At 46.7% G+C, this 18,294-nt stretch overlaps 1 protein-coding gene and 1 long non-coding RNA gene across 4 annotated transcripts in view; both read left to right on the top strand.

Moving 5' to 3' along the window:
* The first annotated feature begins 4,458 nt into the window (after positions 1–4,458).
* Positions 4,459–18,294, top strand: part of LOC125719441 (growth factor receptor-bound protein 10-like) — a 36,577-nt gene continuing 22,741 nt past the window's right edge. Inside the window, exons 1-4 of one of the 3 annotated variants that reach the window (XM_048994206.1) lie at positions 4,459–4,632; positions 8,459–8,567; positions 11,305–11,421; positions 15,863–15,956. In XM_048994206.1, coding sequence (XP_048850163.1) covers positions 11,371–11,421; positions 15,863–15,956 — 145 coding nt within the window. In that variant the 5' untranslated portion in view covers positions 4,459–4,632; positions 8,459–8,567; positions 11,305–11,370. Of the gene's footprint in view, positions 4,633–4,654; positions 4,965–8,458; positions 8,568–11,304; positions 11,422–15,862; positions 15,957–18,294 lie in introns of those variants that run through there. The other 2 variants (XM_048994207.1, XM_048994205.1) reach the window with 2 other exon arrangements.
* Positions 12,466–15,854, top strand: LOC125719442 (uncharacterized). Its single transcript, XR_007385091.1, has 3 exons — positions 12,466–13,110; positions 13,220–13,314; positions 14,087–15,854. It is a non-coding gene; the product is annotated as an uncharacterized LOC125719442 (long non-coding RNA).

Raw genomic sequence — 18,294 nt, 5'->3', positions numbered from 1 at the left:
ATATCAAAAGCAGCTTAACCGTTTCAGTTAGATGTCTTCAGAGCAGTTCGGCTTAAAGTCGGTGGTACAACAGCAGATTTCCCTGGGGACTGGACCCAACAACCTGCACCCAGCCCTCAGTTGGTGGCTTTCTCTACATGCTGGCTCTGTTCCCTGTTGCATACACTGGATATATGTGTTGTTTAGTAACAGCTGTCATTATTGGTCATCTGTTTTCGGTTAACGAAACTCAGTTTACTAAAGTCTTTTGAAAATGCTTACAGCACTGAACAATTATGACTGATAATCCCTTACAGGACAACTTTAAGAATACTTCTTGTTCCGGATGAATTAATAACAAATGGCACGACTTATAATGAATCTCTAGCATTATAAACTGAGCTTGCCAATACGTTTGTAAGGCACACATTGGCAGCTGAGGTGCATTTGGTAACCCTGAAGATGCACCAGGTCACGCCTGACTCACACTAACTCTCACTCTGGCTCACTCTCGCCTCCGTCCATCACTGCTCAGAATGCAGTCATCTCCTTCAGTACGGATCTGGGCACGTCTGGGAAGATTTTCCAATATCACACTTTTACAGAAAAGAGACGTTCCCCAACATCTGGTCTGCTCCAGATTTTGAAAACGTACAAGAATCAGACTCAGACCCACAACTTTTAAAGCGTAATATGATATGTCACATATCCTAACGATGCTTTAATTTAAGTGTTTACATAACAAAGCTTATATGGTGTTTATGATTATATAAATCACCACAAATTAATTTTTCAAAACATTACATGCACTTCTCATATCATAACATATGCTGGGTTCATTGGCTAATATGAATTATGGCCCACTGAATGCCCCTCACCTTAAAAGATCCTAGAATTGACACCTTGAGGTCTGGAGGTTCAGATCCCATACCATCTGTGTGGGGGGGGGGGGCATGTTCTCCCAGGGTTGCATTGCATGCGTTTCCTCAATGCGCTCCAGTTTCACCACACGGTCCAAAGACATGCAGTTACGCAAACGAGTATGTCTAATTCCTCCTTATTGTGTGTGCCCTGTGACGGCATGCCATTTTACGGTAGGTTGACGGTCTCCCAGGTGTGACCCCGTATTTGGAACAGACCATTTAGCAGGATGGATGGGGGTGAGATTTAATGAACAGGCTGTTTACATTATGGGCTCTCTGAAAAGCAGACGTTCAGGTAAAGGTCACAGGATGAATGCCCTTCCTTGATTTCTAAGTGTCCAAAAATCTACCTCCCCCCCTTTAAATCGAACATATGTTTTATTTGTAAAATGTATATATAGCACAGTGAGGTTGTCTAGGTGATTTTTAGATCCACTTATATATTAATTCATAGATTATCTCACACAAAAGCAATGAAAAAGGAAAAAACCAGGATACCCACAAACTACGCTTTTGACATTTTCAAAGGGATTCCTATGTTTTTCAAGCAAAGCAGAAGACGTTGACTTTTCTCAGTGCTTTGTATTTATTTAATGTGAAAGTCTGAAACAAAGAGCTTTGCTGCAAGAAGGTCTCTGTTACTCTTCCCTTCTTTGATCGTATAACTGTGACATGACTTTCCATTGCTCCCAAACATGGTGAAAGGTTATACCATGCAAGTCAAATTACTTGTTGACCCAAACTGTGTTGACTTTCAGTGGGAAGTTGCTGATATCTGTTTCACACAGACATAAACACCTTATTTTATTTTCCCAACCGTATCAGGCACACTGGCAGACAGCCATGTTTGTAATACTGCTTTGGGTCCTTCCCTGGCTCTTCGAAGCTTGCCAGAGGTCTTTCACATGAAGTGCATGTGGTGAAGTGTTGAATACATTGAAATGCATATGTAGAGAGTTCTGGTAAAATTGGCAGTGCAATCACAACACCAGCCAGGTCACAGTGAGCTGAGGATGATACTCACCAAAGGCAATGCCAACAGATCTGCTCAAGACATCGCAGGAACTCTGCAAGCACCACGAGATCTTAAGGGATCTGTTTATGCGATTTTCAGATATATCTGCTAACTGACCAACATGAGCAAAAATGCTCAGTGCTAGCAGAAAAAAATCTGCTGCATTTTACTGCTTGTTAAAGGCAGCTTTAGTGGAAATTCATTAGCTAAATATAGCAATTTCGCAGGAGAGTGTAATAATCTATTACAATCAGATCAATGACTGTTTTAAGGTTTTGCTTGTCTGGGGCAAGGCCTAAGACCTACCTGCATTTAGTGGAGGAACCTTCCAGCATGTCTGTTAAGCCTGTGAGTTTTATAATGATTAGGCTGGTAACGACGTGAGATTGACACTTGACAGAAACGACGGCTGCTCTCCATGGACAGAGTCGCTTGGTTTTTATGGGTCTGTTTATAACTCAGCCTTGTCGAAAACAGGACCCAGCACGGGAGCGCTCTGCGCCTCTCTGGATTTAGCTCAGCGCAGGGCCCATAAAGGCTGTTATTACTGTCTGGTTTGTTCGGTGGGACAAAACAGGCTCTCCGGGGACATTTCCCAGAGATCACAGAACGTAGCGAATGGGCCAGAGGATGCGTAGTGTGGGGTCAGCCAGCACCCGGAGCAATTGGGGTTAAGGCTCTTGCTCAAGGGCCCAATGGTGGGATCACTCTGCTGACCCAGGGATATGAACCAGCAACCTTATGAGTTCCAACCCATAGAACGGGGCGGGGTGGGGCGGAGCGGGGCGGGGCGAGGTGGAGGGGTGACCGAAAGCCTCCAGCAGGGCTGAGCTACACATGTGGACAGGCGGCTCCCCTGACACTGTGCAGAGTTCCTGGCACCATCTCATCCCATAATTAGGTGTTCCCTGGAGAAGGAGAAGCATCACCACTTACAGTGACATTCAGATTCCTGCTGGTTTCGGGAAGAACGGACTGTGCCGGATTTCAAGGCGGACGCTCAAGCCATCCCAGGGTCACGGGCATCAGGCCACAGAGCACACAGGGGGATAGCTGCTGGCGGTGTTAGGGACCAGCAGAAAGGCAGCACTAATCCAGGGCTCGGAGCCTTTATGCAGAAGTGGACTTTGCTTTTGAAATCGTTAGACTGCCTGTTGGCTTATACCCAGATGTGTTGCAGTCATCCAATCCAAAAGCATGATAAGACTTTCGAGGAAGGGGTGGCACGGTTGTGCGGTGGATACCAATGTTGGGTGTAAATCACGGAGATGGGGGGCTGTAACCACCCCCCAATAATCAAAACCAGGCAATACTACCCCCAGAACCCCCTTACATGGGTGGAGACCTCACCCCCTAAAATGCTCAACCCAAAGTTATACCCTTGGTTGCCTCACACCGCCGGGACATTGAGACCCTCCCTGACTCTGTGTGGAGCTGCATGTTCTCCCTCTGTCGTCATGGGGTTTCCTCTAATTTCTCACCACAGTCCACAAAAACATGTTAAGTTGCCAAATTGTCTGTAAGTGTGAAGGGTGTATGTGTTCTACAATGGCTCGGTGTCCCATATTGAGTTATTCCCTGCTGTAATCCTTCTGAGATAAGCTCTGTGACACTGCATAGGGAAAGTGAGCGTAGAGGATAGATGGATTTTAGAGTGACATACACTCTCAAAAAAAGGACACCAGTCTGTACCTTTCAGGGTACAATAACGTGTCACTAACGTGTCGGTAAATGTACGTTTTAGGAGGCAGAAGTGGACTATGGCGAATATTTTTGTACCATTATGTTACATTATGTTGTATGTACCTTGGGGATGTTCCTCTGAGTACATTTCTGTACCTTAAAAGGTAAAGTTACCCTTTAGGGTACAGCCTCAGTGAGAAGCAAAGGTATAAATTGGTACTTTTTTATGAGAGCGTACGATAAACTTAACTATGATACAGATCTGACCAATGTGTCAATATGCGTATAGAAGTAAATATTCTCATATATATTGCTCATTCACTGTCAGAAAAAGGGTACAGTCTTGGTACAATTTTGTTCTCCAAGGTACAGACAACATCAATGTACCCTCAATGGTACAAATATGTCCCTGAGTCTATTTCTGTACCGTGTACCTTAAAAGGTATATTTACTTACAGCTTGGGTACAATGGGAAGACCCTTGGGGATACAGCCTGAGTGACTAGTAATTATACCCTAAAAGGTACAAATCCGCGCTATTTTCTCACAGTGTTGGTTAGATAATTTCATATTTTCATTGCATATATTCATATGTTCAGATTTGAGATCTTAATTAAAACAGTAGGCAGACATCACCAAGTCAGATATCAAGAGTTTGTGTTGTTTGCTCTCTTCAAAATGCGTGTAGACTATATAAATGATCACTTGTGGACTTCGACGGTAAACGTTTCGGCTGCTCCCGGCTCAGGGGTTAAGCAGTCGGGAGCTCAGGGAGGTGTCTCGCAGGCGAAGGGGAGGAGGGTGCCCGCGAAGAAGGTGGAGTTGTCGCTGTGTCTTTCACCCCCACCCTACCCACCCCGTGTCGGGTTAGTAAACTGAGCGGGGGGTCCGGACGGATCAGCCCGTCCTACACGGGAATGTGAGACGGCGGACGCCAAGGAGCGCCTCTCTGACAGCGGCTCAGGGCGCACGGCGAAGCCGGACATCTACGCCTCCCTCCCAGAGTCTCCGCCTCCAGATCTGCCCTGCAGGGGTAAGTATTTCAGCACGTCGTTATCCTCGGTGCTTCTAATCATGATTATCTTGCAGAGACGTGCAGCCTGTGCCTGAACTGCACGTACATGAAACGTGTTGCGGCTAGTGGGGGCTGGACGAAAACACATGGGGGGTGGATGATCTAAAAATACCTCTCCCCAGAGCGATAATACAACCTGTGTCAGGCCTGTTTGACTTTGAAACTAAACACAGATATGGAGGATTGAATTTAGTCCAGCCCCTCTTCTCACTTTGGCTGAAAGTGGCGAAGAAAAAGTCGGAGCGGTTTGACAAGCCGGACTGGGGATACAGACGCGTAAAGCCGCCGAGGTAAAGTGCGTGTTTGGGGGCATCACTTACGACCGGCATCATCTGAGTGTTTTTGAATTATATTTACAAACTGAATTTGACCAGCAGGACGAACACCTGCGCAGATACAGCAGACAAATACATAATATGATGCTCATGTAGCCTGTGGATTTTGCACTTGGCTGGAAAAATGTTCCGCATATTTGACAGATGCATAACAAGTTAGTGGAGTTGACTAAACTTTGCGTTGTTGTCCTGCTGAGGGCTCGTTTCTTGGACCGTGTAAGACATCGCTGGTATTTAGAGACTCAGGAGAGCATTATCAGGAAACGCAGAGTCGGGCTTTTAAATAAAAAGGTCAGATTCAATACGTACTATTTATTTTTTGTGCGTTTATTGTCTGTGTTCTGTGGTTGTAAGCACTAGTCATACAGCAAATAATCCTGAGACGATATGAAACACTGCCCAAAACACGCGACAGCCAGTACTAGTACCCAGTAATAAACATGTGTTTTACGCTTGATCTTTAAAGTAAGCTTGTTCTGTGGCGTTTAGCCCTTGATGGGCTTTAAGTCCTACGGTTAAAGTACGAATTATTTAATCGTTTTATTTAAAAGGCGATGGCTTGTTTAAATCCCACAAATTTAACACATTCGGCGTGCCAAAAAAGTAGTCCGTTTTCTTTTGTGTTTGTATGGCTTCTTAAAATAGTATATACATTATTGTATAAATTGTACCACCCTTGGTTGAATTATTTGTTCGTATTATAGTATTTAAGTCATGTCCGATTTGGCATCTTCTCTGTGTTAAAGCAAGTGTTGCTCCTTAAAACGCTGAGTTTGCCAAAAAGCCCCCCGGCTTGGGACTGGTACCCGTTACCAGTACAATATCGAGCTTCCAGAGCAGACAGACTTAAAATCGAATGGCTATTCGTTCTATAGTTTTGCCGAAGGGAATGAAAGTTTATTTTATGTGAAGTAACGTTGACAGTCAGAGCTGATGGCGAAATTTAGTTTGAAATGCCAAAGTTGCTGGTTTACCTTATAAAATCTGTTAAAATGTGTATTAAACGTAGGAATGGACCTTTTCCTAAGCTGTATTTTGAACTCAACAAATAAACAATAACAAATGCCTGAAGTTATGTGTGTTTGACCTGGGACCACTTCTGTGTTGTTTTTAACCATCTTAAAGCCAGGTGTGCATCTGTGTCCCGACGATTCCACAAGTCCTCCCCCCCGTCAGAAATCTGCAGCCCCTGGACTAATTGTCTTTCCATGTGTATAAACATCTACCCTATTGTCTTCACAGAATTAGCCTTGCCGCCTTTCTCTCCTCCCCTGTAGGACTTTGTAAAAACAGATAAGAAGATTCCTGGGCCAGTTCCAAAACTTCCTGAGATATAAAAGTTTTTGTGGACTAAAAGTCACACGTCTCAGCTGTCATTTTGATTCTTATTGACTAACGTCTTGCATAAATTTACATATGATTAAGTCTGATGGAGCAGTAGTGCAGCAGAAAGGTAGCATGCATGTTTCCATGCTTCTCCTCAAGTGCATGGCCCTATTTGGCGAGATTGGCGAGAGCAGACATCAGTGAGGGGGTCTTGTGGTCGAACAGGAATGTCCATGCAGACACGGACCCTCCTAGGATTCCAGGCTCCTTCAACCATCTGTGGGCGAAGGTACCTGGAGTTAGCCCATATCCTGATCTGCTTCTAAAAACACGGCTGTGTTTGAGCCCGAGAACTTTCCATTGTTTGAGGTGCACTGGAACGTTATTTCTGTGATGATGGATGGCAAGGCCCATTACCAAGGTCTGCTGGGATTTGACAGTCTTCTTGGAGTAGAACAGTCTCTCTAGTCGTAAGTCATTTGAAAATGAAAACAAACTCCATTGGCTTCTACTCATAACATACATAAGCTATCTCAAACACAGCTGTGTTAACTCTAGGTACAGACCAGCTGGTGTGAATCGGAGCATTTCTCTTGCTTCATTAAAAAGTGCCCTGAAAGCAGGACTTTGCTTCATCTTCTCCAAGAAGATCAGAATTGACTTCTGTCTCGTGCTGCTCAAGTGCTGTGTTTGATGTTTGTCTAATTCAGTAGGTATTAAAGAGGAGCTCCTCTCTCTAGTAGGAACTTGGTGCTGCTGGATTCAGAACAAGCCTAACAACCGGCCCCTAACCCTCATTCACAACAAGAACACGCTAGAAAGTGTCCATTGTGTAGCTCCAATGTCCAGTTGCAGGGGGAAAAAAAAAAAGTCCAGATTCACCATCTTTGGCTAGCTATTGTGCTCAGATTCCCACAATGTCCTGGAGGCTCTCAGAGAGGCGCTTACACACACAGACCTTACTCCTGGAATAGTAATAAGTTTGCTTCCAGTTGAAATGGCGGCTTGCTGCTCTTATGCTAGCTCTTCTAGCTCTTTTCAGGTTGAGGCCCCAGCTCCAGAGCATTTACCCATTGAAAGCTTTGGAATCAGAGCACAGGCTGCCAGGGCATAATCCTTTGTGCCTTGGATTAACCTTCTAAACCTCAGGCTGCACTGCTTTCCATGTGAACTAAAAGGTTACCTGGTATTTTCTTTTTTTGTTCAATTTGTGCAACAAGTACAAGTTTAGCCTAGTGGCTGAAACATTCTGAGCTGCAGTGAGCGCGGGTTCAGTCTCCGTAGGGAGCTCTCCTCTCTTGTGGGGGCAGGGTGTGAAATCAGAAAGGTGAGCTGTGTGTCTAAGGGGCTTTCGGAGACCGTAGGCATGACCGGGACTTCATGGCTGGGGCAGCTGCAGGAACCTGGCACCAGCCTCCCCAGGAGAATTCCTCCAGTTCAGTCTCGCGGATGCAGAAAATACCCGACCGGCTGCTCTTTCGAGAGGCCTGAGTCTAGTGATTCTGAGGGTCACGGATTATATGCTGAGTGGTCTTCGAATAAACATGCACTCCGGGAACCCTGAAAAGAATGGAGCCAGACTGTGCCAGAACCACAAGACCCATGAAGCGTTGAACCTAGAAGGTCATGTGCATGGTGAAGCAGAAGGTGAAGTCAAGGCCACCTCCCAGTCCTGCATCTCACACATCTGTTGCCTGAGATCCTTATGTCACTGAAGCTCCTGCCCTAGGAATGAGTGCCTTGTTAATCAGTCTCTGCATTCTGACCTCAGTCTACCCTCCATTGCTGTTTCTCTCATTGTTTCCATGGAAGTTGGTGGAAGGTCCAAGCAGTTAATCTGTTCTCCTCAAAGCTAGACGCCAAAAGTCTGTGGAATTTTTCTTTACAGTAGAAACAGGAAGTTAAATGACAATGGTATCCTGTCTTGGACTGAGGATCACTATAAACACAATGTAGTAGCTGGTCTTGGTGTATTTTTTGTGATACTATGCTGCTCTTCTCTCTTTAACGTACAAAATGAAATGTCGGCTTTCTGTTGACTATCGGGTGAAACTCTCTCTCACTGCTGCGGCCGTCTCGTGCCGAACATGCGGCTGACTCCTTTTCAACTCTTCCGTTCCTAGATCACTTTTTTACTCCGTCTTGGCCTGGAATACGCAAAGCTGCTCATTTGGAGGAAGAGACGTGTCCGGTGCAGTCGGTGGAACGTAACGAGCATAATTAACAGCCTCGGTAAGTTTGTATAACAAATGTGACCTAATTCTATGTTTCACAAGCATGGTGTTATTTCCATATAATAAGTAGAAAGCGTGTCAGTGTACTAAGGAAGGACTCTTCTGTGACTACAGGACGATTCTGATTTCAGTGTGAGATGTTGAGGAGATGTAAGGAAATCACGGTGTCTTGGCATTCGTGCCATGGAATTAGCTAACAGTGGCTGTGGTTACTTCTCGGTTTGCTCCAACTGGGATCCTGGGGGGGGGGGGACGAAAGAATGCACAAACATTTTAATGGGGAGGGAGAGAGATCCAAACATGATGTTACACTCTGCTGGATATCAGATGACGGAGGGTGAGTTGGGCAGCATGTGGGAGACCTCTGGATGCTGGTAGGGAATGGCTTCCACATTATGTATCAGGTTGCTGTTGTTGTGTTTAAGGGGAAATCCTGTGCAGTAGGTTTAATTGGGACATTACTCAGGGAACCTGCCGTGGTGAAGGGTGTTGCATTTTTACAGGTATTGACAAGTTCAAGAAAACTTGGATGTTAATTGTCTTTATTTATACCCTTGATAGCAGTTTGGCACTGGTCATTTTAGTGTTTTAACAAGGCAAAGTGCAGCTGGCAGCTGGGGCGAAGTAGGTAAACTTATCTGGTATCTTTATATAAGTGTTTAACCTGCGTGGCCCTGTGTTTACAGAGGGCAGTGAGCTGTACATGCTAATATGCTAACAGCCTCAGCCCACGCATGTCTGCAAGACGACATCATTTGCCACTGCAAAGTAATTTTCTGTTTTGTGCAGCTTACGGGTGTCTTGTTCAATTTACAGATATTTATTTATTTTAATCCCATATGTCCCGCAGGACTTTAAATAACTGGAGCTGGGGAATTTCTCACACCCTGGAGGTAGCGTGTTAGCGTAGCGTATTAGCGTAGCATCGAGCTCGCCGGAGGACAAGGGAGGTAGAGAGTGAGAGAGGCTCGGCCAAGAAGCCACGTTCACTTGCGAACAAATTCATCGGTGGAAAAACCAAGAGCCGCCATTTTCAGAACTTTTTTCCCAGTTATGAGTGACAAACCTGAAGCATTACTTCAGTTTTTCTCTCTTTATTTTGTGAAATGGCACCTTTGCTTGACTGCAATTGTTGTTTTGCATTTCATTCACGGTAGTGGGGAGTGCAGGAGTTAGATGCACAGAGTGGCCCCCTGTGGACCGTATGTCAGATGAGAAAGTGACCTTTTTCAAGGGGGTTCTGGGTTTAGGACTCTGACCCAGTTCCTGACACCGTAACTTTTATCAGCTGACTTCTTAAATTATTGCCCATAATTGAGTTTCTCCTGAAATTAATCAGACCCCTTAACCTTATCAGAGCACGCATGACTGGGCTTGATTTATCACAAGGTCATTCAGTTTTCAACTGCTGTCAGACATTCGGCAAAATGCTGAACACCAATTGTCCATATTTCAAAAGCTGGAGGTGTTTTCGGCACTGCACCCCCCCCCCCCCCCCACTACTCTGGTGCCATTTTTACAACACTAACATTCATTGGTGTTATACTTTTTGAGTATAAAGATGAAGACGGACTCGTATTAGAGCTGGCCCTAAAATATTTGGATTCTGTTTGTTGTATTTAGTGCCTGTGCCTGCCTGTGCCTGTCCATCTCTGCCTGTGCCTGTCCGGTCCATGCCTGTGCCTGTCCGGTCCATGCCTGTGCCTGTCCGGTCCATGCCTGTGCCTGTCCGGTCCATGCCTGTGCCTGTCCGGTCCATACCTGTGCCTGTCCGGTCCATGCCTGTGCCTGTCTGTCTGCCTGGCTTTTCTGTGTGAGTGTCAGTTAACCACTAATTTTCTCTTGGTTTTTTTGTTCAGACTGAGTAAAGAGCACAAGTTTGGTGTAACACCATTTTACCACAACACACTGGTGTCGTGTCCTTTGAATCTAGGAATGGCTCCTTTGATGCCTTACCTGCAAGATCCAGGAATTTACATATGACACTCTGTGCGTGTGTGTGTGCGTGTGTGTGTGCGTGTGCCGCTGTGCGCAAAACATCACGATGACTCTGCAGTGTTCGCTGCCACGTCCTGCCTTTTCATAGATGCCACCACTCAAGCTCCTGGCTGTTTTCGTTACCCTGGGGATAGCTGTCAGTTTCATTTGCCCAAATTGACTGGTTGTAAGAGCGTAACCATGGCTGTCCGGTGACCGGTCATGGCCGAGTAATCTCCTGTCCTGAGTGTTATGGATCTGGAAGCTGGAGAGACAGCTTGGAACTGGCCGACCCTTCGTCTTCTCAGTATCGCTCCGTCGCTCTAAGAAAGCCGAGAATAGCGGCCCCCTATTTTAAGCTTCTTCGGAGCCACACGTGGTTTGTTTCTCTAGCCCCCTCCCCCGTATCAGCAAAGATGGGGCAGCCAAATTGAAAAGAGCGATGTAAGGGTGTCTGCATCGGACCAGTCCACAGAACTGCGGCTGAGAGTGCGGCCGTTTCTCTCCAGGAGGTAGATGACTAGAACTGACGCTGATTTCTGTGCCGAGGAGGGAGGGACTACACCCCCTTTAAAATGACAAGCTTACAGCCGGTGTGCTCATCTCAGTTTGTCTGGCTGCTTGGCTGAAAAGTGCATTTGCCTAAATATACTCTCTGCATCTGTTTGTGCTCACTAAGAATAACGGGTTATAAAGCTGATGTCATGGTCGGTATTATTAATTGTCTCTTTTTTTGTGTGTGTTTATTATTTCTGCAGGTCTCTCTCCCTCCAGTTGAGAGTGAATGTTATTCCTGATTGGGCCACGGGTCCATCGCTGATCACATGGCTTTGGCTGGATGTTCAGATTATTTCCTTCACCGCCCAAATTACCAGGTAGGATCACTGGGGGGCCCTCGCTTCCTTCTTCAATAATCTGGACTGGAGGGGACGTCCATGTGACCTTGGGGTAGGGCAGCTTGCGGTACCATTTCTCGATTCAAAACCTTGCTCTTTTTTTTCTTTTTTTTTAACTGGGCCAATACTGGTGAAGATCGTTGCCGTGGCTGCGCTCCCAGTTTCGAACTGGACATAACACTCTGCAGGTTAAAACTCCCCATGTGCCCACAGGTGTGGGGCGGGACATAACCTGCAACTCTGTAGGTGTGAGGTGATTGTTCCGCCCCTGGGTGTGTCTACTGAGACAGGGAGGGTTTTGATTGGCTGATTTATTTTCTTAAAGTCCACAAACGCTGAGAACCAGTGGCTCCAGTCATGGGTCCTGTGGTTAATTTAATGAAAGGATATTTCTCCCTCTGCTGTTATGCAACCGGACCATCCCAAAGTCTCTGCAAGCACTGTACACTCCTTAATACCTCATGGCAAGCCCTGTGATTGGCTGTCCCAAAGTCTCTGTAAACATTGTAAACTCCTTAACGCCCTGTGATTGGCCGCCCTGAAGTCGCTGTAAACTCCTTAATGCCCTGTGATTGGCTGCCCTGAAGTCGCTGTAAACACTGTAAACTCTTGAACACACCGCAACTCACCCTCTCAAAGCTGCAGTAAACACTGCAATAGAGTTCTCATTGCCCTGTGATTGGCTCTCCCAAAGTTGCTGTAAACACTGTAAAGTCCTTAATGCTCCACGATTGGCTGCGCTTGCTTTCATGTGCCCGTGTGCACACATACCGAGCAGAAAATGACCTAATTTTTTGCAGACTTATATAACTCCAGGGAACGTTACAGAATTTTGGGCAGTGATCCAGAATGTTCTTGGAAAAAGAAATTGGCTCCACACCAAGGCCCTTAAAGGGACCCTTCTGACAGGCGCCTTTAATGCTGTTGAGTTGGTCTTTTTCTCCTTGACTGAATCAGCATCACCCCCCACCACCCACCCCCTGCTTCTTTCAATTTATCTTATTCTTTTGCTGTTTTTTTTTTTTTTTGCAAAACTGCAAAAGTATGTTGAAGGCGAGCCTGTTTGTTCAGCCTGTCTTCATGGCGCTCAGAGTCACACAGGCGATGTCTCCTCGGCCCTGATGCCTCGTCGATGATCTGGGGATGCCTTGTTTCCAAAGTCCTCTGGGCCTTTGAATGATTCTAAATTTAGCTGATCTCAAAGTAAATGCCATGCAGTTAAATGCTTCCCACTCTCTCCCAGTACAGTGAAATATTTTACTAGGCTGATTTAGGAAAAAATGTCCTGCTTCAGGGAGCCGCTTCTCTCTGAAACGCCTCTGCAGATTGCGGGAAGTGCTTCGGCGTGTCTTGGTGCTGAGCTGTGGACGGGGACTGGAAAGCACACCTTCCAGCCAACATTCATAGGCTGCGGCCGCTTAGGTTAAGGTACCATTTTAAAGGCCGTTCAGTCGGCCAGTAGAGGCACGGAAGCGTGGAGCCGCCGGACGTCCTGGCCAGAGTGTTTCCCTTAGGGCGATTGTTCCCTTTCTGGATCTGAATCTCCTGGACTTGAGAAGCATTTATGAAAGCAGCCAACACCATGGCCTGTGCCAATCTGCGGAATCAGTCACCGAAACGGCACTGTGGTGAAAGCTAGACACCTGGACTTGGTGTCCAGCACTGAAGGTGAATCACATTTCTGATTCCAGGTACCAGGTATGGTGCCGTTAGGTTGAGCTCAAAGCCTGGTCCATCCATCCATTCACCCATCCATCCATCCATCTGTTCTCTTTAGCAGTACTGGGTCTCAGTGACCCCTGTCCCTGGAGGAACAGGCTGGACAAGATGCCAGTCCATCACTGGACTCTAAGGGAGATTTTGAAATGGCAGGTAACTGCTTGTTTTTGAACAGTGGTGGGGGGGGGGGGGGGGGGAAGTGCTAACTCCACATGGGGGGAGGGGATGGGAGTTTGGCTGTTTGTGCGTCGGTCAGAAGATGATGCCGTGTAAGTCTCAGAGGAGGCTTTGGGCGACGAGCACGACGCCGTTAGGCCTGGCCGCCGTGGGTAAGCACGTCCTGCTAGCCCCTGCCGGCCTGCCTTCGTGCTGTGACAGCCGTTATGGCCACAGCCCTCCCTGGAAAGACAGCCTCTTTCTCAGAGCTGTAAATTTCTTTCTGGAGTTTTATAGCGGATCACTGGGAATCTCTGGCAATGCGAGATTCCTGGAATCTCCTGCACTGTTCTTCGATTTCCTGGAAACTGGAAATTGAAAATGTGTTTTTATTATTTTTATTTATATATATATATATAAATATATATATAGTTTCTTTTTAGACTTTGGCTCGAGCTGTTTTTGATTTTGAGGGCGTTTTAGTGCAGGGCTCTGACATGCCCACCGTCGCGTTTGAGTAGATGCTTCTGGCCTGTCGTCCAAGAATCTCAGCTTACAAAATAAGCTTAAAGAGATTAATTCTGCACAGACACTATTTCTGCCCAGATATAATGAAATGAATGCATGTAGATTTATCCCATTTTATGAGGCCTGACGTCTTGGTTCTCTCTCTCCCTGTCTCTCTCTTTCTTTCTCTGTCTTTTTCTCTCTCTCTCTCCATAACTCTGATGCACGCTGAACCGCTCGCTGTCATTTTAACCCCGTGAAGCTCGTAAACTGGACTTGGACGGGCTCGAGGAGCGGCGTGCGGAGCGTGGCCCAGATACGCCTTTCATATTTGTGTTGGCGGGGAGGTCGACGTGAGCAGATGGCTGTACAGAGAACTCTCGAGGAGGGGGGGGGGCATGGCCGGGTCGCAGACCAGCTCGGCGGCGGCGCCAACCTGCACGTCCACGATGCCCATGGTTGCTGGTCAAAGGTCACACTGTGATCAGTCAGTTGGGATGACAGAGCAGTGTCATAACTTACACGACAAGCCGTCATCTTCTATTATGACGCTGATTTTATGTTTTCGTACACATGTGACTCTCTTACTCCATTCAGTGAACATTATTATATTAGTTTGATTCTAGCTCATGTGGAACCATGAGTAAAAGTTTCTTATGCATGACAAGTTAACCTTTGACCCAACGCTTCTCTTGACTTTGAACTCTGGCCACACGAACGCCATGGATCCATGGTCAAAAATTACCACATGAAGTGGACAAAGCCCATGGTACTGAGGTTGTAGTTACCAAGGTGTACCCTAGAAGGATTAGCTAAGGAATTAGCGACTGTAGCATCGGTTTGCATTTCAATAGTAACTCTGTGTCGCTCTGTATTAGCCGATTAGCATGTGTGACCCTCATGCAGACACGTAGTGCAATTTGCTGGGATTTAGGTTAAGAATCAACCTGGACGAAGCGAACGTCTAGCAGAATGCCCGTGCAGGCTAATCCTTTTAAGGCCTTTCTCCTCTCTGATCTCCCCCGGAGAAGTTATGCAAGATTGTGCAAAAGCTACCAGTATGAATTGGAGCCCTTACCCAGGCTAAAAATGTCATTCTCTAGTGCCTGGGACTCGCTGCTGGGCTTGAGTGGCATTTCTCGCTGTTTGTGGTAAAATTTTTCACATTCGGAATTAATAGAATCTTGCTTGCTGCAGAGTGGAGGGTGAAAGAGTGTCTGGATGTAGAGGAAAGAGGGTGCCTCGCTCTCCGTCTGGCCTGTTGACCTACTTCACACGACCCGGCCAAGAGGGTACAGATCTGAGGGGGGGTTGGTCATGAGTGCCACAGTCACCATCTGCTGTTGGACCACATTCACCCTGAATGGTTTATACTTGTACAAGACAAAAGTGGGACCATTGATCAGAGGACATTGGCACAGGAGAAGGCTGACGAGATTGGGGGTGGTTATTTGAACTTGATTAGCGTCCCCCCCCCCCCAAAAGTGTTAATTTCCTCTGTTCCTCCACCCCACACACTGGTTATTAATATTTAACTACTGTTATGTCTGCACAAAATGTTATTCCTGATTTCTCTCTAGTCAACGCGAATGTTGTTGCAAAACCACTGTTGAGAACTCTGGTAAGCTGCCTACATGTGAGTTACACTATCAGGACCCCTGAGAGGCTGGGGAGCAGAGCGCTGTTCGCCTTCACCATTATCGGTGGCCGAAATGGGGCTTCTATCCCATCGTGGCAGGGGTCACATGTGCTGCCAAATACTGTCTGGTTGAACTCAAGGGCACTCAAGAAAATAACTAATAAGAAGCTGCGTTGTCGATTGGACAGCACATTGTAAATCCCGCCCACCACGTCTCCTATCTCAGTTACTACCTTTGTGCCAGTTTGGATCATGTTCAGTCTTTGGTTGGTGTTTGAAGCTTGTGATCTCTCACTGTCTTTACCCTTATCTGAACTACGCAGGAACAACAAGGATGTGTTCATAAAACTGCCCTCTTTTTGAAGCGCAATGCTCTGAAAAGTTACCTTGTCTCTGCAGGGTAGTGTGGACCGCGCCTCCTCTCACCGTCCTGCAGATCTTATTGGGCCCAGTTTTCGGCAGGCGTCCAATCGGAACTCCCCAAGTCACCAAGGTTGGTGTCCGGTGAACGTCAGGCTCTGCTCATTTTCACTGTATTGTTTTCAGGTACTTGTCACCACTTAGGCACTATGTTGTTTCCTGCATTGCAGTGTAGCCATGGCAACTTAATTTAGCTGCCGATGAAATCCCTTCCCTGCAGTTCCTGCTGAATCGAGGCTTCTCTGTCTGACACAAACAGATTTTCATGCCAGCTGAACTGTAATTCCTCAGTATTTCTGTTTTATTGTACAGTGGGATGACATGGCAGGGACATCTATGATAATAAAAATGTTTCAGCAGAATCTTGAGCCACATCGGGATTCTAATTACCCTTAGATTTGTTTAAGTATCGGCTGGTATTTGAGATTATTTTATGCTGGCAAGGCAACAGAGGAGAAATATATCCAGCTCTTGGAAAGTCTGAAGCGGGATGTGATGAAATGCGTGTTGGTCCAATTAAACTGTAGAAGAGGCGGGTTCAAGCAACTATATATATAGGATGCGTCCAATACCCTTCACGTGTCCCCAGAAAGGCAGCTGTCACACCCTGTTTCAGGTGGGTCCAAGCAACTACAGAAGGCGGGACTAAGACATCTGATTGGTTGGTCCCGCCTCCTGTAGTTGCTTGAACCCGCCTCTTCTACAGTTTAGAAATGTACTTAAAAATGTACTGGCTTCCCTGAAATGCACAAAAGCCCTGGTGAGAGGTAAACTGGATGCGTGTGTTGGTCCCACAAGCAGCTCCCGTTATTCCGACACACTCCCAAAGATCCCTCCATACATATTCTCATGCCTACATCGCTTATCTGATCAGCGCTGCAGTGAGTTATTCACTGGAATTCTGTCGAAGAGGAGTTAAAAACCCATGTGCGATAAGCATAACGCGATTTCATTCTGAGAGCAGAAGATGGTCCTAGATTATCAGTAAAGTCAGCGATGGTGACTGGGTTTGGAAGTCGATGGCTGTGAGGATTGCCGGTACCTTCCAGTCACTGAGAGCTGCCCCCTGTCCCATGTCGATCTTCTAGCCTCTCTTCTGGGTCAGCGTAAGTTTCTTGTAGAGAGGAGCAGCACCTCCGCACTTTCCTTTACTTTTAGAAGCATCCTCTTCCTCCCATCGCCATCATCTTCATTCCGTTGCCATGGCCTCCCCTCTTCTTTCCTTCCGTGTTATGATTTTATGTAGCAGGAAGCCTGAACTTTCAGGACCCGCACGCCGCCCCCCCCCCCCCCCCCCCCCCCCCGCTGTCCCTTAAACTTTATGTTCTATAACGAGATTGGTCACAGTCATGGTCGTGCTGGTTAAAGAGAGTCCCACCTTCCTGCATATAAGAAGAGGACCTGCTGTGCCTGTCTTTGTGTGTGGGTGTCTGTTTGTGTGTGCTTGGGGGGGTGGGGGGTGGGGGTGCTATCATCCAGGGTTTGACATTAAGCCCGCCCACTCGCCTGAGGTGAGTAATTTAGATTAAGGGTGAGTACAAAAAACTCACCTCCCCACACCTCAACCTCAACTCCCCAGGTTGGTTCCATCCCTGCCTGCCTCACCCCATTGCCTTGTTGCTCCCTCAGCATCTCTGCTGAGAGGATGGATGTTCTAGAAACATTTCCTTTGCCTCCGGACTACAGTCTGGCGTCTTTGGGTGGGCTTTTGTAGGCTTGTGCCCAGAGTTCAAAATTCCATCATTACCTCACAACTTCCTTTCGGATAATAAGTTTTCTAATTCTGATTTGTGATGTCTGCAGTAAGTGGAGGTTCTCTCATTTGATCTGGGGGAGGTCGAGTCCATTTTACTCTTCTGGCATTTGGCCGCACTATGCATATCTTCATAGCTTCATAGGGTTTTCACACTTTTTGTATATGGTTTTTAGTGTCAGAAAGCCTTGAAAGTGTTCATTCAGAGTCTGTTTAGGCTGATCTTCAAGGTGTAGGGTAAGGGTTTAGGGTCAGGGTGGGGCTGGGGGGGGGCATTCAGAGGTGGAATAGAATAAAAGATCCTCATTGGTTCAGAATTCTAGCGAACTGTATTGTCACTCTTGCATAAACTCCAAACAGCATTTTTACGGCCTGACCCTCCTAGGCCAGCCTTGGTCGTTAGCTTTTCATTTTTATTTTCAGAATAAGTAATATGTAAGCCTTCGTGTGGCTAATGGTAGAATGTGTGTCAGTTGCATGGCTGTTACTGCCGCAGAAACATGGATGCTGCGGGTAGATTCCCAGAGCGTGTCAGATTCTGCCGTTTCACATGGAATGCGCCAGAATGCTCCGGAATGTGCCGGAATCGGTCGGAATGCGCGGTGTAGCAGGCCTCCCGGCTCGGCCCACATGCGGCGGGGGTCTCGTCTCCAGCATG

This window comes from Brienomyrus brachyistius, chromosome 23, assembly GCF_023856365.1.
Source record: "Brienomyrus brachyistius isolate T26 chromosome 23, BBRACH_0.4, whole genome shotgun sequence".
Taxonomy (NCBI): Eukaryota; Metazoa; Chordata; class Actinopteri; order Osteoglossiformes; family Mormyridae; genus Brienomyrus; species Brienomyrus brachyistius.
The sequence above is the reverse complement of the archived record's forward strand: the minus strand, read 5'-3'. Positions and strand labels throughout refer to the sequence as shown.